Source organism: Enhydra lutris, unplaced genomic scaffold (genome assembly GCF_002288905.1).
Source record: "Enhydra lutris kenyoni isolate GAN:26980312 unplaced genomic scaffold, ASM228890v2 scaffoldscaffold12, whole genome shotgun sequence".
Classification (NCBI taxonomy): domain Eukaryota; kingdom Metazoa; phylum Chordata; class Mammalia; order Carnivora; family Mustelidae; genus Enhydra; species Enhydra lutris.
In genome coordinates this window covers 75,992,344-76,019,557 of record NW_019154096.1, presented here as the reverse complement: position 1 = coordinate 76,019,557, position 27,214 = coordinate 75,992,344, and the positions used below count along the sequence as shown (strand labels likewise).

Genomic DNA, 27,214 nt, shown 5'->3' with positions numbered 1-27,214 from the left:
CAGGAAGGGGGCTGCTGAGAAATGTGGAAATAAAGAGAAGAAGATCACTGAAACAAATCATATATGTTTCCATTAATTACTTCATGTCACTGAAATTCTGTTTCCTTCCATCCATAAAATAGGGTTATCACTGGCATTTCTGAGTCGAATGATTCTTTGAAGGGGGCCGTCCTATACATGGAAGGACGTTTAGTGGCATGTCTGCGGTCCATGCACGAGATGCCAGCAGCCTGCCTTCCCCCAGCTGTGACATCAAAAACGTGCCTGGACATGGCCATGTTCCATGGCTGGGGCTGGGGGAGAATGACAAAATCCCCCCTGGTTGAGACCCACAAGCAAGGTACCAAGACCACACCAGCAACCCAGCAGGCATTCAACTGACCTTGGCCGTCTCCTCCTCCTCCCATCCTAGCCTAAGAATAAAAGCACCCCAGCCCAGGGTCTTACAAGGCACGCGACTTCTTCCAAGTCCCAGGAGCGCTGGAGGTAAACATTTAGGACAGAAGGATCTGGAGAATGACCTTAATAAAATGTATTTCCTCCTTTTTGATTTGCGCATGGAGGGACGTTTCATGCATCAAACAGAGAGCGCACTTGGCTTCATTTCTCATAAACTGAAGTACGTCCTCCAGGATTAAGAGCCCGCAGACGGCCTCATCAACACCAGCCACGAGCTCACAGCAAGGTGTGCGTCCGCTCTGAGAATTCTTAAACAGACTTTGCCCTTTCAAAACTTTCCTCTGAAGCAAGTTTCCCTAAGTAAGAGTCCTGGCTGAGAGCTCTTCATCACTGCCATTCCCCTGAGAGTAGCATGAGTTCTCATCTCTGAATTAAATAAAGAGGCGATCTGAATAAAACCTAACTGGATGAAAGATCCAAGTTCCGTGCAATAAATTGGTCACACATACTGGGGAAGATCTGAAATTATTTGTTTTAATTTCAGGCCCAGCTTAATTATTAAGCACAGAGCAAAAGCATGCATGCCACAGAATAAATATACGGAAAATATTAAAATAATTTATGAAAAGACCACAAAGGACAAAGGGAACTCCCACTGGTAGCCACGTACCATGCAAATGGCGTCCTTTTCCTGCTGGGGGACCCGGGGTGCCATTACTAGATGTGATTTGGTATCTGTCTTGAAATCCCAGTGCTTAAAGTGGCCAACCCAGCCCCAGAGAAACACCTTGTGCTTCTCCAGGAGACTTGCCTCTAGCTCAGCTCTAGCCTGGCTTGGTCCAACCCACAGGCGTGTGCCTCAGTGTCTGCAGACTGGTGTCTGAGCAGCAAAACATCTCAGGTTAGGCCAATTTCTTTGGAGAGCAAAAAGGTTCAAAGACGGATATTATTAAGTGTGTGAGCTGGGTAAAACGTGGGCATGCTGAGCTCTGGGGAAATTTTCATTCCAGAATGCTTTCAATACACTGACTTTGAATTCCTAGTTCTTCCCTGAGAAATAATATTTATTTTTTTTTCCTGTGGTCCTCAGTAAGTTGTGTTGTGACAATGTTTATGTCAACAGCCACTGTACACAGTTTCAAAGGGAAAAATGATTCTTAGGTGTGCTTAAAATCTTCAAGCCACTGGATATGCAAAACCTCAGTTGGAAGCCAGTAAGTTGAAAAAATAAATTAAATTAAAAGTAACAACATCAACTAAGACCCCAAGCTTCAAGGGAAAGAAAAAAAGATGTCGAGAAGAAATAATCCAAGAGTCTCTAGAGCCCAAAACGCTTTCTATCCATGCTTTCAACCTGCACAAAGATTTTAGCCGCGTGTCCTTCCACAGGAGAGGTGTTTCCTGAGGAGGAGGTCCAACAGGAAAACATGGTCCTCCCAGACGCTACCAGTATCAGCTGCCTGGTGGCAGAGCCCCTGAAGCAGATTCCCAGTGAGTGGGGACCCCCTACCTCTTTCTTTCATCCCTGGGCAAATGGCACATTTTCTCTGCTCTGAGCCCAAGGCATGTGCTAGCAAGGACAAAAATTCTTCCACAACACTGGAACCAAATGGCGCTGTCCCTGCAAACAGCCTCCCCGGCAAATTTGCTTTCTGACCATTATCATGATTTACCCTTAAGAAGCCTGGCATCTTAAAGGTAGAATACCTTTCTAAGGCTTAAGGCCCTTTCTTGTCCTGACTACACGCCAAATTAATCTTGGCAGAAACATCCAGGAGCTTGCCATCTTGGACTCCGATACATCTGATGGATACTGCTGCTGAGTGGGGGAAATGTGCTCTATTTAAAAGGAGAGAAATGGCTCCTTTATAAAAGTATGCATGGGAAATTTACTGCACACGAGGAGCCATAGGTGATTATGATTATGTGAATACGCACTGTGCAGGTTAGGTTGGTGGAAACACAATGTGCTGTGTTAATGGACTGAGGCAAACACATCCTGGTCATAAGATGCCTGACTCATGGGGGAGAGAAGGAGGAACGGAAGGGGGCACATCCAAATGCACCAACACTATAGCCAAAAGAAAGGTGATCAAAAAGGCAGACGGAACAAACACCAGCCTGGACTGTCCTGGGACAGTCTGCACGTGGCCATGATTAAAAACCATGACCTAAACTAGAGGGTATCATGCTTAGCGAAATAAGTCAATCGGAGAAAGACAACTATCATATGATCTCCCTGATATGAGGGAAAGGAGATGCAACATGGGGGGTTAAGGGGGTAGGAGAAGAGTAAATGAAACAAGATGGGATTGGGAGGGAGACAAACCATAAGTGACTCTTAATCTCACAAAACAAACTGAGGGTTGATGGGGGGAGGGGGGTTGGGGGGGTGGGGTTATGGACATTGGGGAGAGTATGTGCTATGGTGAGTGCTGTGAAGTGTGTAAACCTGGCGATTCACAGACCTGTACCCCTGGGGATAAAAATATATTATATGTTTATAAAAAATAAAATTAAAAACACAACAACAACAACAACAACAACAACAAAAAACCAAGACCTAGACCCACGGACTAAATGGCAACGATGATCTCACAAATTCCGAAAAGAGACACAATTTCAAGGTTTCTAAGGACAAAAGTAAGATTAACTTGATTCTAGATAAAATAAAACCAGACCATCATGTCTGACTGGCGGTCTTCAATGTTTAAGTGGTCAACAATGAGACAAGACTATATTTGGCAAGTCAGCAAAATGCACTGTATTTGATAAGGCAGTGTTTCAGGCAGGTCTGATTACGATCGGACTCTGTCAGGGCCAATATATGCCACGTGGCAAGATTCTAAGCATTTTAAAATTGAAATGATGATCTCTTCCATCTTCCACGGGCAGAATTCTGAGTTCTCGTCTGATTCCTTAACTGTGATGTCCTCTTGCTACACGTCTCACTGAAGGATCTACACCGCCCATTATCAGTCTCCGCTGACAAACTACAAGGAGCTTTTTTATCATCCAGTGAGAATTCTGAAACCTGTTCTATTTTCCTTTTTGCTTTGTCTTCCAGGCAGCTTTGAGTCTCTCAGCTTCTACAGAGTTTCGTGTTTTCTCTATGGTTTTCCATGTTCTATTTTATATTCAGGATCTATGAATCATTACTTGTAAAACAGACCAAGCCCTATAAGAAAGTGTGTAGGATATAAACCACAAATCATAAATGGGCCCCAGCTTAACGTGTACAAAAGCAAAAGTACCAGACACCAAATCTGTGCTAATACAGAGGGACACTTGAAAATTATTGATAATCACCACTGCAAGCTTTGAGTGATCTGAGGAAGTAAAAATGGTGGTTTCGTTTATTTTTATCCTGAGAGAGGGACACAAGCAACAAAGCCTAATGAGAATCCAATTCAGGGTAGCTGAATTTTTAAAAAATTCTGTTGCAAGACAAAATGGTTGACAAATGCAGGAAGGGTTTTGGTCCATGTTACACACACAGCATGAGTTAGAAAGTCTAATGTTAAAAATCTGAAAATTAAACTCCGTATAGCCCTTTTCTTCACCCAATGTACACTGTAGAAGTGCCTTTCTCAGGTGAAATTATGGTAGTTAACAAGAAAAGCTTTCTTCAAGGTGAAAAAGGAATTCAGTCAAACCAGTGAGTAGACACATTGCCTCCCAGATCACTCCTGTGCCTCACAATTCTAGTCTGGGATTTTTAGTGTACAGACACACTACTGGGATGAATTTAAGTCCTAAGAATAAAAGAAAGACACAGAAACTCAACCAAGTGGCCACACTTCTACCAAGAACCAGAGAGAACTCCAGGAGACCCACAGCACGAGTCTTCAGTATTAGACTCCGTGCGCACAAGGTGAAGCATAAATCTGGCAAAGTTGGCTACTAGGAGTTCAAGGATGGATATTAGCACTTAAAGGCTAACACAGAAGGTCTCTGCTTCTACTACAGCATCAGATCTTACAAGGAGACTTAGCCTTTGCTTCCCTCGGGAACGATTATGAAGCACTTCTGGGAGATAACACACAAGCACACTTCTACGAGATGCGAACTGTGCTCATCTTAAATGTCATCTTACCATCTGGCACCGACGCATCCAAGAGCAGAGCTATGATGTCAGGCCATCAACACTCGGTTGCTACCCTGAACATAGCAACCAAGTAACCCCTGCCCTTGGGACAGTCACTGGGTCCTGTAATTTTGGTTCCTGATTTACAAGTGATTGCTCCAGAACTGATGGGCGCCATCTTTAATGACACTGGGCGAGCCCCCGGTATTGAGGGATGATGGTACACTTGGAGACACAAAGCTGAACAAGCACGCAAACATGTAAGAGACCACGGAGGCTGAATCTTCTGTCAATTTCTAAGCTGCGGATGGTAAAACTGCATGTCCAGCTGTGCCATTAAACTTAAATACAGGCTTGTGGAAGCTTCTGGGAATTACTGCTTATTCTGCGGAAGCAAGGAGGTCTCTGACCCGTGCCGGGAAGAGGAAGAGCATGGCAGTCTGGTGACATGGAAAGTATCAAGCTATGAAGTTATAGATTAAAAAAAAAAATAGGTAATAGCACAGAGACAATGCCATATGGCATCTATATAATTTCTAGGAAATTACTTCATTACAATAGTAGGGAGCTTCTGTTCTTCTAGAAGTTTACAGCAGGACTCCATCCATTTCAGCAATCAGTGATATCCTCTTAAACAAGCACCCTTTCATGGCAAAGAAAGCCGAGTAAAGAACGTTTTGACTTCCGTGCTTAACATTCACTCAGGTAAGCAGGAGTCTCCCAGGAAAGGTGCACTCGAAGGACACCGGGGTTAAAAATAACACTCTCTCTGAAGCACGGGAGACATATCCAAGGTAGCAAGGTGGTTTAGAGGGTGGGCTCTGGATATAAAGTCTGGCCCTATCACTTCCCAGCTGTGTGTCTTCTGGCAAGTTACCAAACCTTCAGGCTCCCATCTCCCCATCTGTAGAATGGGCATAAAACTGTCCCAGCTGTCTCAGAGTGCTGCTGCGGGGACTGTGGGCATGATTCCTGGGCTATCCCCACAGCAGCACCTGGCACACGGAAAGCCTGTCAAAGGCTCCTGTGCAGCCCTCAGATGCAAACACAGGATACATCGTAAAGAATGACTGCCTCCCATAAAAAACGAAATAAGCTCTTCATTCGGAAGCGGACATGTAAGCAAGAATGTTCAAGAGAACTGAAGGTTCACACACCCAGGTGTCTTCCAAAACCCAACTGATTCAGCTTCTAAAAACCAGTACTGTTCACTCAACAGAGCGGGCCACAGTGGGATTCCCGAACAAGCCCACACTCACTGCTGCACAAACACTGACCTACATGTATCCTTTGTGGCTCACTCCTCTGTGACACATGTTGGCTTGGAAACCTGTTACTATAGCATGTGTTGACTGTGACAGGAACCTGCATGGCTCAGAGCCTTGCACACACAGAATCTCTGCAAACCCAAGTCCTTTCGCTTGGTACCAGCACTCGCCCGGGCACACGGACACGGGGACACACGTACACGCACACACACACGCACACACAAACGCTGCTCAGCCTTAGAAAGTTCTACCAGAGGAAGCACTCTCAGCTGGATGGCTCGGCCCCAGAGTGCTAGGATTTTAGATGAGACAGTTCTGTACCACATTTTATGTGTGACATAAACCACAGGGAGTTTAAATTCACAGTGTGTCCCTCATCAAGATGTCTCTTGGCGCTGCAGCCTCTGGGCACCCCAAACAAGAGGAGAGGACGCACGCCCCGCTCCAGACTTGAATTCCATTATCACCTACGCCAGACTTCATCCTCAAAGTGGCCGTCACAGCCTTTGCAATGAGGACACAGCAGACATGGCTTCTCCTTCGTAGAGGTTCCCTGCCCCCAGACAAGAACTCTCCTCCCTGCAACGAGATGCAAAGGCTTGGCTCCCAGATGCCACCGCACACCGGGTGTCTCTGTCACGCAGCTGGGCCCTGCAGACGCGCGCCAGTGAGCTGGGACCCAGGGACAGGGCTGGAACACGTGATTCTGGAGACCACAGGTTAAGCCACCTTCTCACCGCAGAAACAACAGAACACGTCGGGAGAAGCTGGACAGAATATCCAGAGAAGGAGGCTCTGAGCACAGTGCTCCACACTTTGAACCAGAGGCCACGTGGCTTTCAGCCACACTGTGGTTCTGGGGTGATGGGAGGACGCTCAGACATGTCGGGGTTGGCAGCAGAAGGCCGACGATGGACTAGAAGGGAGAGGGAATGAGGCGATCATCGTGGTAAAAATGAAAACAGACTCTCGCTCGTCATCAAATAGCACCACTCAATAGAGTGTGGCTATACCATCCGGACAGTTTACCCCGTGGGACCCTGGGATTGGAGGTGCCAAGTCAATCTTAGAGGTGTGAATCACATCTGACCTTTGAGGGGGCAGCACCCCCTCAAGCCCCACCCCAGGGTGCGGAATGGATGGGCTGGGCACCAGGCCGCGGCAGCCACTCTGAGAGATGCAGGTCACATTCTCGTGCGCGGTCACCAAGAAGAGAAGAGAGACCACACTCTGCACCAGGGCCTGCCTTCAGCTCTGATCAGCTCTAAGACCAGGTCAACGGTCTCTTGAATGATATGCCATTGTTTGTCGCATCGGGGAAAATGCGAATCCAGAGCACAATGAAACACATGGCACATCTGTCCCCAGGGCTAAAATGAGAAGCGGTGACCCTGGCAAGGGCTGGCAGGGACGCAGAAAAGCAGGCTCATTATCACCCTGCGAGCGAGACCGTAACACGGTACAGCCGAAGTCGGGCAGTTTTTACAAACCTAAACGAGGAGCGGGCACAGAACCCTGCAGACCTACCCCAGGGGCTGTATGCCAAGGAAATGAACTTATGCTCACACAAAACTCCATATGCCAATGTTCGTGGCGGCTTAATTCGTAATAGCTCCAAACTGGAAAGAGCCCAGCTGTCCTTCGGCAGGTGAATGGTTAAACCATCTATACCACAGAACGCCGCCCAGCAATCCAAAGGAACAAACGACCGATGTGCCCGGCAACCTGAGTGCACTCCAGGGGATGAAGGAGAACGAAAAAAGCCAATCCCGGAATGTTACATTTGGTATAATTCCATTTATACGTCACATTTGGGATGCCAAAATTTTAGGAATGGAGGAAAAATTAGTGGGTGCCCGGGTTTCGAGAGGGTAGAGCTGGAGGGGCGAGGAGGAGGTGTGAGACATGGACAGCGAGAAGGACCCACGTGTTGGCGGACTCAAGAAAAGGTGCCATGGCCAAGCACAAGCACAGCAGGAAGATCTGTGGGACCCCCGTGAAATCAATCATCGCTGAGCCCCGGGACGCAGCAAGGAGCTCTAGTTTTGCAAAATGTTATCACTAAGGGAACCTGGGTAAAGTATACACAGATCTCTCTGTATTTCTTTTTATAACTGCAATGCCTATGAATCTACAATTATCTCCATAAAAAATGCAATAAGGAAGGAGGGGAAAAAAGGAGGTCAACGGTAATTTCTTCCAGGAATCACATGTGATTGAGAACCCAAGGATTGTTACTGGTGCTTACAGAAATTATAGAACACAAGCACTGGAAAGTTAACCAATAGCCTTCACAGGGAAATGATAAACAAGGCACGAGATTAATATTTAATAAGTACAAAGAAAATGCTCACTTTTTAAAGCTGAAATAGGAGAAATGCAAACACCTTTCAAAAACCTAGACAGAGGACAATCACTTGGGCTAAGAAACATGTGGTTAAAATAAGATGGCAAACTGTACCTTTGCCAGAGGCTGCCGCAGACCAAGGCTAAAGGGGGGGGGGGGCTAGGGCTCTGCTCTGTGTTTCCCCAGAAGGCAGAGCCCCGCGTTGGCATAAGGAAATCACCCACTCTCCAGGTCTGCTTCTCCAAACAACTGTTTGCATCACAGAATGGGGAGGATGTGGTCCTCATAGGAGAGCCCCCATGGTATCCAGGCAACACCACTGTTCCCAGCAGACGCGAATTAGACACCTTGTAAGAGGTGGGAGCTCTCCTCCCCGTACTCACTTATTCTGCATCATGTTCATTATCACCCAGTCAAAAGGGTAGACGTTCTTCCCAATGAGGTTCTTAAACATGATGAATGTTTCCATCAGGAAATCCTGAAATAAAAAAAAAAAAAAAGAGCATTGCAACAGCCCACCAAGAGAAAGGAGAAAACCAATCCCCTCTTGAATAATTACAGTATAAATGACCTCATTCTTTTTAGCAGAATGAAAACATTCTAAAAAGTAATGAAGATGTATTTCACAGGAGCTTTTTTCTTTGTTTGCCGGAGCACCTCCTGCCTGTGATAACTTTCGCAGGGATATTTTCAGAAACGGGACCCGGGCGGCTCTCTGTCATAGTCATAAAGAGGAGCTCTCCAGGTTAAATACACTGCATTCTTTCTGCTTATAGGAAACATGCATTTTGCAAACATCACATGCAGGATTTACTCAAAACACATTTTTCATTATGAACAGGGCCCAGCAGGTTTAATATGGGGTAGTTATACCATTCCTTCTTCTTATGTAATTTACAAACCGAAGGCTCAGGTGGGAACTCCTGACCATCTGCAGCAGCTCGGCTCCTCATAACCATCGGGGCATGTGGTCACGTGGCCACTTTCAGATGGTAGCTGCGACCCCACAGCCTACTCAGTGACACTGACGCCGACCTTGGGCACGATCCTCTCTACCATATGGGTCATTCCCTGCCGTGCTATGCTGCTCATGGCATCCCGAAGGGGTATCCGTGTCGGAGGGACTCCAGTCTGGGCCTATCTGAATCTGGAGAATTTCTTGAACCTGCAGGCCTGGCCCTTGTTCTGAGCTGACCAGCACAGAACTAGCACGTATCCTGAAAAGCACACCTCTCCGGGAGTCTGCAAGCTCCCTCCAGTGCAGGGTGGACGGGGGGAAAGCCACAGAGAATTCACTTAGAAAAATGAGGCCATGGTCAGAGATTACCAAATGAGTGGCTATTTCTCATTTATCTAATCTATGGAATCATAATTAGGTGCTCTGGCTGTGAAGCCCACGGTGGCGTACAGAATTTCAGCAGCCAAGAAAGCAACTCTCAGCAAAGTCGTAAACAAGTGCTTCTCGCAAAAAGGCACCAGCTAAATTGGATAGCATCGGTGAACTGCTGGGCCAAGCCAAATCCTTTCTTTGCAACTGAACTAGCCATGACGGAGTCTGGCAAGTCATGCCTACTGCGTGCGCCCTACCATGAATAAAAATTCAGGGAGCAACTGTGATCCCCTTTTGACAGTAGAGGCCCCCAGTCAAGGAGAAGATAAGCACCTGGGCCTCTTCGAGAGAGAAAAGTCACCCCATGAACTCCAGACTCTGCTTGCACGAGCTCTGACCACAATGCCCTGAGTTCACGTCGGGCAGGGTGCTCCGGGGGCCCTGGACATGACGAATGGGGCGTCTCTCCCCAGGCTATTAACAGCAATTTGTATTTCCCCACTTAAGTTTCCCCACTTTGTCAAGAGTTTCACATTTTAATGACCAGGTTGCATATTTAGCCGGCTGAGTGCCATCATTTAGCCACATCTCTATTTGCATGAAATTGCTTTCTTGCTGATCACTCCTCAAAGCCTAATAATTGAGATACAGGGTCTGGGTTTTATTATTCTGGAAGAGAAGCACATTTTCCCCAACTCCCTTATTTTTTTTTCCTAGGAAACGCAGGCCCATACTTCATTAGTATGGCTCAGCTGTTGAATTTTGGTACTTTGCTGATCAGGCAAAACGCTGTATATTGTGGAGGATGAGGTTTTGTGAGGCGTCCTTGTCCGTCTGCAGAATTCACTAGCCATGGCGATGGTCTTCTCCATGGCCGATGAGGCTTAGCAGACGATTACACTGGTATCTCCAAGTCAACAAGGGGATACAGAGGACTAATATAAGATCTTTGGTGAAAATTTCCTCTTTCAGTGCCATTCCCGCTGTCTTTTTCAGTTTGATTATTCACAGGATGCCCCATATAATAAGGGGGCAGCTCTAACAACAGCCATCAGTCCACAGCCACAATCTTCTTGTCATGAATCTATCTGCTTCTGTCCGTCCCCATCCCCACCCACTGAACAAATAGTCATCCTCTCTCACCCAGACTGTTGAGGGGAATCCATGTCCACTCTTGTCCCTCATGATCCCTCCCCTTGACCCAGAGTGGCCTTTTCAAATTACAAATCTCGCCACGGCACCAACATTTCCCAACCTTCCATTTCACCCACATGCCCGGAGGCTTCCCAATGTTCTTAAAGACAAAGCGTCTTGGCACTCGAAAGGAAATCCTGCTATGCCAAAGGAGAAAGTGTTTCAGACAAGGACCCTCAGTAGATGATCATCCGATGAAGAACGGTCAGGAGACGGGACACTGGCCAACGCTGTGGGGATGCCGAAGCATAAGCTAAAGATCACGTGACAATTGTGAAGGGCTATGTGTCTTCACAATGGGGAGGTCAGGCTGGTGCCTGCTCTCAACCAAGCGATCAAACTCATGGTCAGGTCACGGTGAGCTTGGCATCCCCACCCTCCCAACGGGCTCAATGGGGAGCACTTCACCCCAGCTCTGAAGCTCTCCTGCCGAAAGGATGAATCTGAACTTTAGGCCAAGCTTCCAGTTTGCAGGACGTACGGAGGGACCATACAATAGGACATACAGTCCCATGGAGGGACCGTATTTCAGCATACCATACGTATGCCGAAAACCATACAAAGCAGCGTGAAGAAAGACAAGACAGGGTAAGGGACCTGTTCTAGAAAAAACAGATGAAGGAGGCACAAGCAAATGCAATGAGGGAATCTGGATAGGATCCTGAATTGAGGAAGCCCCTCATGAAAGATAAGAAAGACCGGGAAGAATTGAGAAAATCTGAATATGCATGCTTCTGTGTGTGACATTCTGGAACGGCAATGAGGCTGTTGGGGGAGGTCCTAGTTCTTGAGAGAGGTTCGCTGACCCACTAAGGCAGAGGCATGTTTCTCACACACTTACAGGATACCAAAGTGCTCACAACTGGTGCATTTGGTGGCAAGTATCGTAGTGTTCATTGTGCTATTCTTTCGGGCTCTTTTTGCGTGACCAACAGGGCAGAGAGTACAGGTAGAATTGGGGGAATGCTCCTGAGATCCAAGGACCACGGCAATGTCGCCCTTCGGTCTGGACCCCAGGCTGCAGGCTACTGTAAGACGTTAGCACCGGGGAAAGCAGGTGGGATGTTACTTTGTACAGCCACATGCGATGTCACAATTATCTCAAAAAGTTCACTCAAAAACAACAAAGGCCTGGAAAAATAATTTTAAAACAAAGAGGAACAAATAAATGGTGTAGGAAGTTGAAAACAAGCAAAGAACACAGCGTTTCTGAGCATGGTGTGCAGGGTCCCGTGTGGTCGGACGGCCCTGTCAAGGCTCACTTCACCCCTGGTCCTCTCACTGCCCCTTCTCCCCACCCCCACACAGCCTCCTGAGCATGACAGCTCCCCTCCCACTCCTGGCCTTCTCCTCCTCAGTGTTCCACGATTCGCCTTTGCAAAGGCTTCCTGCCCGGCGGACTCCGTCCGGTCCGGCTACTTCAGGAGGACATTGTGCTGCAGCATGGACAGCGGGGGTTGGGTGGGAGGATGCCCCGATTAGAGGGGATGTTCTCCACCAGACTACAGGGCCCCGAGAGCAGGCCTGTCTGCTTTGCCCGCTACTTCCTCCACTGTGCGACCATCAGGTTGATGCTCAAGAAGTCACTGGGGGAATATACTGAGAAAGGCTTCTGCGCTCCCCAGACTCACCATCTAGTGAAGAGTTCTTCCGCTGTAGCTTCGTTTTACGAGGAAAGGGTCCCAAGAAATAAACATTCCGCACAAGGCTCCCCGGCCACTGAGGATGCTCAGGTCGCCGTGTGGCCGCCCTCCATGTGGAGCTCAAGGCTCAGCCATGAGCGGAGGGTTTCGCAGACACACGGACAGCCGCCTGCCAACACCCTTGCTCTCCTAAGCCCCACAAGCATCCTCACTCACCTCAGCCCAGTGGCAGATGTCAGGACCACCTCAGGACAGGCTGATGGCTGAGTGGGACACACAGGGTAAGGAACAATGAGCAAAGGGCGTGTGTCTGCCTGGCGAGACGGGAACAGCTGTCAGGTCATGGTCCTGAGAACGGGTGGGACTGACACTGAATGAAGGCACAGGGCATTCCAGAGACAGAAACCTGCTGGCTCACAGGCCTACTCCCTGGGCTTCCCTAGGTAAGAACCCAGAAGTACAGAGGCCACGGGACAGGTGGGGCTGCTTGGGGACACACAGTCGCTGTGAGTCCACGGCGGAAGCCAGAAGGCCATGGCCCTCGAGTTTTGCATTCACTCAACATTTATTTTTTTATTTTTATTTTTTATTTTATTTATTTATTTATTTGACAGAGAGAGAGAGAGAGAGAGAGAGACGGCAAGAGAGGGAGCATAAGCAGGGGGAGTGGGAGAGGGAGAAGCAGACTTCCCACTGAGCAGGGAGCCCGACGCAGGGCTCAATTCTAGGACCCAGGGTTCATCACCTGAGCTGAAGGCAGATGCTTAACGACTGAGCCACCCAGGCGCCCCTTCACTCGACATTTAACCAGCAAGCATAACTTCTGCCTGCACTGTCCTCGGTTAGGGCACTGTTCATTCGGTCACTCAACAGACATTTCTGAAGGGCCACCCAGTGGGAATCTGGGACATGTGGCAAGAAAGCCGTCTTCCCTGGAAGGTCCAGGGTGCTCCTCATCACCTCTGCTCTTACAACAGACACAGAGCAAGTTCTCTACTTGTGTTCCTGATGGTGCAACTGGACAGGTAAGAGCCAGCCGCCCATCCTGCCGCTCAGCATCTCCACTGCACAAGAACAGAACAGTCCCGCGAGGCGCACCACACTGGAAATCACTCTGTCCCAAGAATCTGGAACCATACATGTCCATTGTTTCTCTTTTCTGGATCATTCTGCCTCACGCCATGCTCCCTCTGCTCCCTGGCCTGGGGTCCCAGAGCCATTTGAGAGACCGTAAAAGTAATAGCGCTGACCCCATGACTTTGGCATTGACAGTAACTGCAGTTTTGTATGGGAATCACTCATCCAACCAAACAAGGGCTCAATTCGAAAACCTGAAGCAGCACCTGTTACAAGGACATGGTCCCGAGAAAATGGTCTAGGCTGTTTTCAGATCGCAGTACTAACTAACTTTCAATTACTGAACACAAAATGATCTCTCATTTTTGTTGGCAGTTGTCGGAGTAGAAAAACGAATACTTTCTATGTATGGTTAACAGATAGGAACACACTTCACAAAGGTTCTGACAGATTAACAACAATAAAAAGGTCTACAGTCCTTGCAATAGGATTTAATGATATCCAAACCACAAATGCCATTTTATAGCGGAAATCAAATCGTCTGTAAATAATTGATTTTCTGAACTGCTGTGTCTAAAGGGAAAAAAAAAAAAGAATCTCTCGGGAAATCAGGACCACAACATGTAGTAAGTTATCTGGTCGTCTTCTCTGAGCAAAGAGAGAGGGCACCACTTGGAATTCAGCAAATTATAGTCATTTTTAAAAACCACTCTGCAGAATCACGTTTCTCGGGGCACTAGAGCTTCCCTACCAACGAAACCTCTTAATGGTTCCGATGAAATATTTTTCAGTTTGCATGTGTGGATTTGGATCATTAGGACTGTTCTGATAAAGGACAAATGATTAATCGCAGCCCTAAGTATCCAGGACAGGTAATGCTTCTCATTCTGAAAACTGTATTATTCAGCCCAGAATGCCATCTAGGAAACTGTTCATGTAGGTTCGGCTACAACTCCCTTCCACTGACCCAAACAGGGATGAAGGATACCGTTCAGATTCAGTGATGGCACAGAACGTCCCCATATCACATGATTTCATTACGCCATGACAGCCGAGGAGTGACAGGACCAAAGGTAATACAGATCACATACCTGAGTAACCCGTCCTTTAAGCTAAAGAACTAAACACCAAGAGACACAAACACATGTATATTCTTGCTCTTTCACTTTCATTTAAGGAAAACTGCTATGATTTTAAGGTGCAGACCCATTTTTGTCTCCTTAGAAATTTAAATACATGCATGCACACACACTCAGAGTGGCAACAATTAATAAGGCTGTTTTTTATTAGAAATAATCTTTTGAAAAATAATCATCACATGCATTCTTCTTCTCCTCCCTTAGTAAAGTAGATATAATGATGTAAAGTGTCACCAACCTTGTTCTAGAAACACTAGTAGCATTTGCTAGATCCACTAGGAATCTAGGGGTCTCAGAATTGAAATCTGTGTTACTAGACCTCAGAGTTTAGGTCACCATCTAGCCAAGAACTCTGCCAACGAGTGTGGTGGCAGCTTCACGGAAGACATCTACCGTCCAGCCATGGGATTTCAGGTCATTAGGGAGGTGCTTCTGAAGCAAGAACTTCCCCTCTATTATGCTTGTCCTAATTAAGCCGTATCATAGTTGCATTGAGGAAGACTGAAGAATTATTTGGAGAAATGCTGATGAGCTCCCATGATTAGAGCTAATTAATACAAGAATATGATTTACAGCTGAAAAGACTCTCTGCCTTCTGCTATTGAGAAGCCAATCAATACATGAACAGGAGTTACTAGAACACTCTCCATGGGTAGGGTCTCCACATCTCCAGGGACCCCAGAGCATAAGGAAGCCCTTTCTGGGCTGACATGCTGAGTCACTCCCAAATTCAGTGTTAGGAATAAGTCTGTGTGTTGGGACCCTCGTCTTCTTAGAAACACAGCTTCCTTTTTGCCAGGTGGCTTCTCAAACCAACTGGAGCCAAGTCCCCACGCAAATTCATACTTAAATCAGTCCCCATACGCAAAATCATACTTAAAATGGAAATACCGACAACAGTGTCTTGCCTATAACACTGGCCCACAAACATACTCCTATGAAAAGGGCCAAAGTCACACTCACCACAACGTCAGTCCTCATTTTTCCAAAAGTCTTGATCAAATGGGCATAATGATAATCTTCCATTTGTCGTAAAATCGCTGTCATACAAGCCACGAAGTTTCCCTGTAAAGGAATGAGAAGAATCAGTTAGACGGGGAGAGAACACCACTCCTAGGAAACGTCGGTATCAACTAAGATTCTGTTGTGGAAATGGTCAGGGGCGTGGGTAGGGGGTCCACGAGCTCCAGCCCCCTGGCTGGATGGCTGGCATTACGAGGACCGGGCCCTCCAACCTCACCATCTTGGTCTTTGCTACACCTCCTTCTCTCGAACTGCATTAAACACTTCCTGAGGCTGGAAAAACAAGCTCTAAATATGTTTTGCATTAAATATGCAAAAATTAGAGACAAGATTGAAAGCACCACCGCTCCTATTTGGTGCTCCATGGAAAGCCACTGCTCTTGTTACTGGGTGGACCGTGTGTGCAGCCCTTCCTCCTGGGCCGTGGCAAAGAGAGGACTTTTATTTCTCAAACTCTGCCTGTGTCCCCCTTGGCCAATTTGGAGGCAATCATCACCGATTCCACAATGAGTTATGGTCCAATTCTCGTCCACAAGAAGAATGTGAAGAGGCAGGCAGGCTCATCAGAATGCAAAGTGGTCGAGAGAAGGGTTTCTCCTAGCAGAAAAGGAAGAAGAAGAGGGAACACAGAAACCAACCAACAGAATCAAGACCTCGAGAAAACAGCAAGACCAAAGCAGCTAATGAAGAGGCAGCCAGTATGTGTGCAACCGTGGGTATGCACGGGTGTGTGCACACAGGCAGGTGTGTGTGTGCGTGTGTGTGTACACACATGTGCATGTGTGTGCACTGAAGGGGACTGAGCTTGCGGGTGGGTGGAGGGCCAAGTAGTCCTGTTGCCACTGTCCACCATCTACCCCTTTTGGGGGTCACGGCACAGGACATCTTAAAAGCCATCCTTGCTCTTCCATATTTTCCCCTAAATTAATGACATTTAAGACACACGGGACATATATTTTCTCCCACTAAACCAGTACAAGTATAGACCAATTGTAGGATGAGACACACGTTCAGGCCTATCTCCAGTTTTGCCCTCTTTAATGAGTTCCCAGACCACATTCCTTTAGGAACCCCACTCCTACAAGCAGCACACTCGATACCCCCATGTCCTCTGCATGTATCTAAACACACACTCGACAGTGAATGGGACAGTCTACTATTTGCCCCAATCCCCTGTATTCCTCTAATACACATGTATGCTTCCAAATGAGTCCCCAAATTGTACATGACGCAAACTGAACAAATACAAGTATGAACTATGGGACATTCTGTTTGCACAGAAATGTAAATTACTTGTGAATGATGAGAATTGCCCAGATTCAGATTCCAAAAAAGAGTTCAAAAGAAGAGATGAGGGGGCCTGGGTGGCTCAGTGGGTTAAAGCCTCTGCCTTCAGCTCAGGTCATGGTCCCAGGTCCTGGGATCGAGCCCCGCATCGGGCTCTCTGCTTGGCAGGGAGCCTGCTTCCCCACCCATCTGCCTACCTCTCTGCCTACTTGTGATCTCTGTCTGTGAAATAAATAAATAAAATCTTCAAAAACAACAACAACAAAACAAAAAAAAAAAAGAAGAAGAAAGAAAAGATGAAGAATGCTTCTCTTCTGCTGGAGGAATGATTTGTAAAATGGCACAATGTCTTTGAAGATCAACTTTTGAAATATGTAAATATTTGGCATTCCCATGAGCTTAGGAGAACCTGCCTTTGTCTCTCTACTCTTAATGAGATGCTAGCTAGCTCTTGGATAAGGGTCTTCATGATATTATGTGTTACTCAACCACCATGTGTCGAGGGCTGTGCTGAGGCCTCGTTCAAACCCACCACTGATTCTCTTCTTGACCCATTTTACAGGCAGTAAGACTGAGGCTGAGTGCCCCCCACCACCATGAGTTAGCGGCAAAGCTGGGCATGGCCCAAATGCTGCCATTGGCAGGGTAGGAGCCTAGCAGCAGAGCTAACGTCTTTCCTCTTGTCCAGATATACATTTTAATTCTTTTTCTAAGAAATCTGAGGCCGCTGCTGATGGCCAACGTGAGATGGAGACTCACATTCCTGCAGGCATCAGAGAAAGTTGTAGGAGGGTGAGAAGAGGGCGTCACTGGGCACCCCCAGTTTCCTCCCTAATGCAGCCTTCTGTGGCTGGGCTGCTCCTCCAGAGACCAGGAGCTTTTCTGGAGCAAGAAGGGGCCTGAATCGGCCAAGATGCACCTGGCAGGGGCTCAAGTTATATCACTGCAGGTCAGAACAGGTGAAAAATGGGGGCTTCCACATTATAATCACTAAAATCCCAAAGCCAGCTTTGGGTAATTCAATGCAGAATACCCCAGTACTTAATATCAAGTCGAAAGAAAGAAAAGCGAAGCCCCAGAGCAGGTTTGAGAATGCCAAGAGCCAGAGCGCGGAGCAGCACCAAGGAGAAAAAGCAGCGCATCGGGAGCCCGGGCAGGTCCTCGAGCAGGTGGTACGGAGATACTCGATCGAGGGAGCAGATTGCCCCAGAATGCTGCAAACTTCATGCAAGGCCAAGACTGGGCTAGCTGGCACAATGCATAAAATGAGTAAGTCAGGAGAACGCAGCACTTTCAAGGCAAGCCAATGGCCTCTTACTTTATAGCGATGAGGACTAATCGGGAGGACGCCTAGGGAGGGAGACAGTGGCAGGGCAATACCGTGAGTTAGAGGTCAAAAGGCCAGGGAGTACAAAGGTGCTATTTTACTCTACCTACAGAAGTATTCCAGAACATGTGTACTATTCAGACTTTCTTCCTTAGAGGAAGCAAATCTTGCTATTTTGTACTCTGTACTAGGCTGAAGCTTTGGACCCCAGCAGGAACGGGGTAACATGCCTGTTGAAATCCATAGCAACGTTCCCCCTTGCCTTTGGAATGGAGGCCCACGCATGGGGTGCCCGTATTTCCAGAGGGAAGGGATATGGGGACCATGAGGCTTTACGCCCTCATGAACCTAGCAGAACTCTTCTGTACCGAGGACATGGGTGGGGCAGGAGGGTTTGGTTCTGGGGTTGGACCCAGCAGGTGGTTACCGAAGCTGTATTTGAACCTGGTCCATACCCACGAAGCAGCAATGAAGGAGAACTATGAAAAAACTTTCATGCTGCAGGCTCAAAAGAAAATTACTCTCCTATGCTTTTTAATTGATTTATTTGAAATGCATTTAGAAGTCTTAGGAAGCTTTTGCTTTTGAACAATAGGTGGGTTGGCAGGTAGGCTGGTGAGGACTGTGCAGAACTCGTCCTGAAACCTGAGCATGGGGACCAGGGTCCTGCCCCAGCGGTGGAGTAAACACAAGGAAATAAATAAGGATCAGACATATTCCTTACAGTTCAAAGCAATGCAAAGCAGGAGCAGAGAAGTCAGGATACAGTTGCAGAAAACTTAAAAATCAGGACACAGAATGCCTAATAAAAAAAAAAAAATGTGAACTTCATTAGTAATCACAGATGAAAATGATTTATCATTATTTGCCTGCCAGAAGAGCAAAGGAGTATTTAAGTGAGGATCCTGTTAGCAAGGGGGCAGGGCACAAGACTCTTACACACTGCTGGTGGGAGCATAAATTGCTATAACCTTTTTAAAAAGCGATTTGGCAACAGCTTTGAAAAGTCTTAGAAAAAAAATACTCATCTCCTTGGTAATTCTACTGCTAACAATCCACCTAAGGAAGTTAATTCAAAATATGAAATTTTATGCCTAAAGATGTCCGTCGCGTTGCTGAAAATACGTGCATCGTGTTGAAAAATAAGCAACTGTGTTAAACAATACGATGTTTTGTAGGACGGCGGGATAAACCATAGGGTGCCCAGTTCATTCGGAATCTCAGGTGGACAACAGAAAAATAGGTATGTCCCAAATACTGTGCTGGAAAATACTGCATGGAACACCACACACAAACACAGCCCTTTATCATTCAGTGGAAGCTCAGGATGAACCGGGTCCCCTGTATTGCTGTTTACTAAATCAGGCAACCCTCCCCCACAGCATGATCGTGGAACGTGGTGCAACCATGAAAACATTAAACGTTAACATGCAAATCTGAAATATTTTAGTAAAATGAGAAAATGCTCAAGGAACAAGCATGGAGATAATTACATAAGCCATATTTCAGCAGGATAAAGGATATAGCACAAGAAAGAAAAAAGATAAAGGAACAACAAGGAAGAGAAAGAAGGGAAAGAAATAGTCACCAGGGTTTGGAGGGCAAAACTAAATTATTTTTTTAAACTGGAAATACGTTAGTATTTTAGAAGATGGTCCTGAGAGAAAAAGATGTCATCTGGCAGCAGGAACCAACTGTCCCTGTACCCGAGTTCCGTGTTTCCGGCTCCCCTAGCCTCAAAAGTCTCAGCTGCGGGCCACCTTGTCCATGTGTCGGTGCTCTGGTGTTAAAGCTGCTTGGGCTCCCAGGGCACCAGGCAGGCAGACAGGCAGGAGAGGGAACAGGAAAAACTACCAACAGGCAGAATCAAACACTTCCCTTGGAGGAGGGGACATTTTGCAAATCAATCTATGACGCCACCGCGGGTTACAGAAGCAAAGATTTTTGAAAAGGACACATTTGGGAGAATGGGAATCAAGGACGAGACCTAACCTGGAAACAGTATCTTTGTCTGCTTTGCCTCGTGTAAGGGCTAAGGGTGAGTGCGTGAATGGGAAGGAGAAACCCCAAGGATTCGAACGCCTGGCCCGGAGCAGTCCTGGGAGTGTACGCCTCCTCTCTGTACTAAAACGCAGGGTAGCCACGAGACGTGAAGGTGCCGTAGAAAACTACTCTTGGTGGTCCCATCAACGAGACAAAAATGGTACTCGCGACCCTAGAGCTCACACTTGGTACATAGCCTGCCTCTTCTCTCTGGACACATGGTACAGGCAGAAATTTTAACTCTCTTCAAAGTGCTCCAAATGGCAAGGGATTTGGGGGCAGCTCCAAACCACAGCAGAGGGAGCTGGGAACACTGACCCAGCAGCCCCAAGTGCAAGGGGGTGGGGGTGGGGGCCAGAATCCAGGTCTGAAGGACCAGAGAATCCCACTGAAGTCTGGGATTACGCTTCTTGACTTCCAGGGATGGCTTGTTAAAAGATTTTTAACACATTTTCACCGAGGTAAGCACTCTGAAGAGAAACTCTCGTTTAGATGTTGAAGTTTCAGGTATGGTGATTAAAACAGACCTCATGATCATCACTAAAGACGAAAGAAAAAGGAACCCTTGACAGGTGGGATACAGCGCTCAGCAGCACCAGGCAAGGATCGTGGTACAGGTGCAAAGATGGAAGCCTTGGCAAACTGATTTTCATTTTGGGGGGCATTCAAACCAAAGAACCAATACTATAAAGCTACATTATGAGCACGGAAAGTAGGGAAAGGGAAGGAACGGAGAGCAGGGTCTGCCATTCCAAATCCAGGCAAGACTTGGATGGATGAGTTCTTGTTACAGCGAAGGGGAAAGCTCTAGGGCTCCTGAAGGCTTTCTGTATTCAGAAAGGGAAAGCCACAAGGGAAATGTGTAAGGGTTCTATTTGCTACGAGGAAATTTAAAAAAGAATAGGGAGTCCAAAATGTTAACAACAAAACATTTTGAGGAATACCTCAAAATGTTCCCTGGCCCAAAGATTCCTCCAAAGTCTCTGGAGAGATGATGTTTGTGAAAATATACCTCAGGGCTTCTGCATGAAGAATTAAAAATAATCCAAACACACCTCACCTCTGTTTCCTCACATTAAGCAGACAGCAGAGAACACCGTTTACTTCACAAACCCACAAGGACGAAGAGACTGAGGAGAGACACAGCTAAAGACAAGAGAATTCTGGAAGCTGACGAGGGAAGCATGAATACTTATCGAGTGCCCTGGACAAAGGAAGGGGATGATCCTCTACCAGGAAACTGCCAATTCCAGGCACAGAACCCTAGGAAGACTCAGAAAGCGAAGGCTACATTATGAGGTGGAAATCAACAGTGCCAATGTGTCCACGCCCAGCACGTCCACTGAGGGGATGCTCCCACTCACCCCCAGGCAGGGGACCACATATTGATTCCCGGCAAGGGGAGGGGTGCCTGACAAAGCTGGAGAGAAATGGGGGCAGGGGCCACCTGGCTGAAAGTATCTAGTTACAGGCAACCAAACACTGTATGTTCCCCACTCTCTGTTCCGCCCAGCTCCCAGCAAAGCAGCAAGAACATTTAAACGAACCCCTTCCACCAGTCTCAGACCCACATCAAACTGGAACAAGGGACCAGAAGAATCCTCTTTGGAGAAACTGACCAGCCCAAGGGAGCATATGCACAGTCTGCCCACAGAGGTTCAGCCCACCCAGGCTCACTGCCCCTCCAACCTCCACGCACATGTGGGAAACAGAAAGTCTGATCGAGACCACATGGCCTCATGAGTGAAGTTAATCAAGCATGAGTAAGAGAAACCAAAACGAACGAGCAAAAACAGACACAGAGGAAAGAAAAAAACTGGGGATATATAAGAGGATTCAAAGATCTATACTAATTACTATAAATAGATTAGATAGATTATATCCATAAAACAAGAACATAATGTTATAAAAAATAGGAACAAAGACCAAGAACAGATTCTGGAATACTCAAACTACAATAGCAGAAATAAACATTTTAACCAAATATGGGGAGGTAAAATAAAATCCTCCAGAGAGTGAAACAAAACGATGCACACACACACAGAGTAAGAACATCAGAGAATCCATTTAAGAGATTCAGTATCTGGGGCGCACAGGTAAGCTTGATCAGTTGGGTGTCCAACTCTTGATTTGGGCTCTGCTCGTGTGATCTTGGGGTCGTGGGGTCGAGGCCTACCTGAGGCTCCGAACTCAGCACACAGTCTGATGTCCCTCTCCCTGTTCCTCCCCCCGCTTTCGTTCTTTCTCTTTCTCTCAAATAAATAACATCTAAAAACAACAACAAACGCTCAATATCTGATAGGCAAGGATTCCAGAAAGAAAAAACACAGAAAATGGAGAGACAAAAGCTGTTTTTATAAAATGATAGGCTATCCACATAAAAACTATTTGAATAAACGAGTTCAGCTGATTGCAGGATACAGGATCAAAATATAAAAACAACTGCCTTTCTATACACTAGCAATGAACAACCCAAGAATGAAATTCAGAAAATAACTCTATTTATAAGAACATAAAAAAAAAAAATACTTAATGGAAGTATACCCCATGTTCATGGATTGAAAGACTTAATATTGCTATGATGGCGGCATCCCCCAAATTAGCGTAGAGATTCCGGGCAGTCCCTATCCAAATCCCAGCCAGTAGCGCTGTAGAAACTGACCAGCCAATCACGGATAACCCCAGACTGCATGATTCCATTGCTAGAAAAGATCCAGAATAGGCAAACCTAAAAAGGCAGGAAGGAATTAGTGATGGGCAAGAGTTCAAGGTTGGGGGTAAATGGGAAGTGACTGCTCATGGGTTCTTATTTCTTTTGGGGATGATGACAATAATCCAAAGTTGATTATGGTAATAAACAACTCTGTGATTACACTAAACACTTAAACTGCTCACCTGAAATAGGTGAATTTTAGAGTATGTGAATTATATCTCAATAAAGCTGTCAAAAACTTTTAAAGATAGAAAATAATTAAATGAGATAATTATTCTCAAATGGCACACACTGAGCATCAAGGATGACCAAGACTCTTCATTATGAGAGTTCACAATACTAGGGATAAAACAATGATTCTAAAACATTAAAGAGAAAAGGAAAGGGAAGAGTTGCCCTGATCAACCAAGGAAATGTACTACTCAGATGTAAAATAATAGTAAATACTCGGAAAAGTATTTCCAAATTCTATGATCCTTGTGAAGTTGTTCTTTGTCCTTAGATTTTTTGAAATACACAGATGACAGTTCTTCCCTGTTGCTTTAAATTTTCTCACGTGTTTCCATGTCATATGAAACATCTTAACCCTTTCAGGATTGGAGGGGAACGATAGAAAAGAAATTAACATTGAAAATGCAGCGGTGGAACATGCTGCAAAATGAAAGGAAAAGCATGCCATGAAAAATACATCAGAAGGCACAAGTCATTGCTGTACTTGTATAAAGGTATTTCATACGTTGTTAATTAAATATTTGGTGAAACATAAGATATAATTGAAAAACTGAATCAGGTTCTATTGTTAAAATGAAGGTCCTCAGAAAAATGAGTATTCATTCACAACATTTGAACTTAGTGCACTTTCCCAGAAAGACAATCCATGGTAAAACTGAGGACTGTGTTACGTTCCTTTTCTCATTTCAAGAGCAATTCAGTCCAACGAAGCCTTTATCCAATGTATGGGCATCTTTTTATTAATTTAGTTTCCAAAACATTGCAATTCCTTATTTTATGAAGGACCATAAAGTGAGGAATGTTGATAAAAAGAAACTACACGAAATTAAAAATGGAATGGTTGAGAGACTACACTAATGTCATCCATTAGCTTTCTTCAACTCCTAGTAACAAAATTACACCTGTATCTTAAATTTAAATTGAGTGCCTGGTTGAGTTCATAGAGTATTGGTATTTCATATTATCACAGACACTGTAAGGAAAGAAATCTAATTTTAAAAACAAAATCAATTTCAATTTTACAATGGCAGTAATTGTAGGAAGACGTTTATAGGCCAAACATTCCAAAAGGAACTATCTGGATCTTAAGTTACCCATAACAATTATCTGCTACTTATTCGATGCAATAAATTAAACACATATTCACATTTGTTACAGAGGACAAAAATAAATTACAATAAAATTCTACATATATAATTATACTTTAGGATACAATGAGGAATATATACTTTGTATACAACCTCTTAATATAACCCATTTGTTGCTAACACAAGTCAGAGAGTAAAGCCGAAAATTTTGTATTTATTTTCATAAACTCGGCAATCAGATAATATTAAAGCCTTACAGAGCTTAGGATTTTCCAAATCTTCTCCCATGAAATACAGCATCTTTAAACACACTGTAGTAGAAACAAGGATAATTCAGACATAATAAAATTTTACCATTGAAGGAAGGATCAATATGCCTACATATTTCCTTTAATTGACTTCTGTCCATAAAGGAGACTATCATCATCCTACTTACAGATTACAGTTGAAACTTCCTGGGATAAGATGAAATTCCTCTTCATGAATCATAAAGGATATTATCCTCAATGTTATTTACATTGGTTGGATGTGTGGGTAAAGAGGAAACTATGTGCCATACCAAGTGTTACAAAAATTAAGTTCATGAATCATAAGGAGATAAAATATATTTTGAAATATGAGATTATTATATAATAGAAAAATCTCAGTTATAACATTATTTCTAATACCTATTATGCATAAATGCACATGAACATATATATATACATATATATACATATATATACATACAATATATACACATATAAAAACACACACATATATACACATATATATGTATGTATGTGTATATATATATATATATATATATATACACACACACACACACACACACACACACACACACACATAATGAGCAGATATGTGCTCAAACACTACACATCCCAATACAGCACTCATAGTTTATCTGCTTATGACTCTACACCCCCAAAGGTATATATGGAAGCTAAATGCCCCTGATACTTATTTTAAAAGTCTCCTGCTGTGGGGAAGTGTGACTCAAGCCAGAATTCCAAGAGGAATTCTGCAGAGCAATGTACCTATCTAGCAGGTGTGTAAAGGAAAACACATCCCACTGGAGCTCCATCCTGACCCGTCTCCACCTCACCACTGCCCTGAGGAAATCAAAGTTTCCTGAGATTCTCAGGAAATGGGGTCACTTGGAATACACCAGAAGAAACTGAGGGAATAAGGCCAAAATGATGAGAAGATTCAGAATGGAGCAGAGTATTAACAAGTGCAACACTCAATGACCATTAAAGCGTGAGTGTATGTTGGCAGATGGGGCTTCTGGGGGGAGGTCAGAAGGGACTAAAAAGAGCCCTGCCCAGACCAGCACACATGGGGCCAGAGACAAACCTTCTTCCACACCAGGGGAACCAAGTCAAGAGGATACAGAAGGATGATTGACGAGGCTCCCCTGGCCACAGGTGGGACAATCGGGACACTGCGTTTCAAAAAGAAGAGTAGGAGAGAAGGGTTATAAACACTAAATTTTGAAAACATGAATCTAAACTGATAAACTGATAAATGAGTAAGGGGAGTGGAAGATGAGAAGGAGGGGCAAAGCTCTTCCTTAGAGAAGAAGAAAAAACACAGATGATAAAAGATTTCAGACAGAAGAATAGAAGAATTCGAAGATGGCCACTTCCAACCCCAAAAGGACTGGTTGGTGCCACTTCCAACCCCAAAAGGACTGGTTGATTCCAGCCAGGGTCTGCTTTGGGTACTGAAACCCACAGGTTGAGGTCACTGGAAAGGAAGATAGCTGCTCACTTTGAAAGTACTGTATCCTGCCCACAGATTCTTCTGTGTCTCCTAGTATGTTGGCACACGAAGGACACATTATCACCTGGGTAGCGTTCTGTGCCAAAAACATTTGCTCATGAGGAAATGCAGGACAGATCCAGAAATGGGACATCTGGCAAGACAACTGACCTAGGCCTTTAAAAGAATCAATGAGGAAATTTCACTTGGGTCATGTATTACATTTTAATAAGGGATCATGGTTAATTTTAATAGATGTCATAATCTTAGATTATGTAGCAGAATCATTCTTAGGAGATACATGAAACAAGGATGACCAGTCATGATGTCTGTGTTGAACTCTTGGTCTAGTAAACAACAAGTTTACAGGACACACATACACAACTCCACCAAGGAGGAGGGGCAGAGATAATGCATTTGGGCAAAACGTCCATAAAGGGTGGATCTAGTTGATGAGACTACTAGTTTTTATTATCATTTTCCCCCCAATTTCTTTATCTAAGAAAAAATTTCAAAATAAAAAACTGAGGGAATACAGAGTCTACCCACAGTCTAGTAGAGAAGACACAAATGACAACAATTAATTAAGACACAATGTCACAAATATGAGAAAAGGGAGTTATTACAGACTGACAAGGGAATTCTAAGAAGGAAGTGTTTCTTTTCCAATCCCAGGAACTATTACTCAATATAACAACAGGAACACAAGCAATGATTTAGCTATTTTAAGATCTGCTTGGGGAGGGGAAACCAGAGAAGTGAAGAGCTTTAAGCAACCCAAATTCAGGAATATTCACTCAGGAAAATGTTTGAGGAGCTGAAGTATAACCAAATGGGGGTGTGCGGCTTTTGCATGTAAAGAGCCACCACATGCATTCTTCCCGAATGCCGGGACGGCTGCACATATGTGTTCTCGCCCTCACAAAACGGCCTACAGTGAAAGCACAAAGGGAAGAGCAGAAACATCCTGTTTCCCTACCAAATAGGGATCTTCGTATCACTCAGACTCCTTCTGAGTTTCACAGAAGGAAACACAGAAACTTCTGAGTTTCACAGTCTCGTTCTCTTTATGGTAAGAGTCACACAGCTGCGTCACAGAAGAGTAGTTCAGCAGTCAAATTTCCAGAGGCAGACATTTTGGAATCACCACCGGCCCGAGACCAAGAATACTATGCAAAGCAGAACAGACTTTTTCATGTCTCCAAGCCTCAGTTTACTCATCTGCACAATGGCAACAATGATTTTAAAATCCGG

General features: G+C 45.2%; 1 protein-coding gene across 2 annotated transcripts in view; it reads right to left on the bottom strand.

Annotated features, from left to right (window-relative positions):
- LOC111145075 (dedicator of cytokinesis 1) overlaps positions 1-27,214 on the bottom strand; it is a 506,031-nt gene that overhangs the window by 178,461 nt on the left and 300,356 nt on the right. For both annotated transcript variants that reach the window (XM_022499695.1, XM_022499696.1), the window contains exons 28-29: positions 15,448-15,549; positions 8,485-8,579 (exon numbers count right to left, since the gene is read on the bottom strand). In XM_022499695.1, the coding sequence (XP_022355403.1) occupies positions 8,485-8,579; positions 15,448-15,549 (197 nt within the window). The remainder of the gene's footprint in view (positions 1-8,484; positions 8,580-15,447; positions 15,550-27,214) is intronic.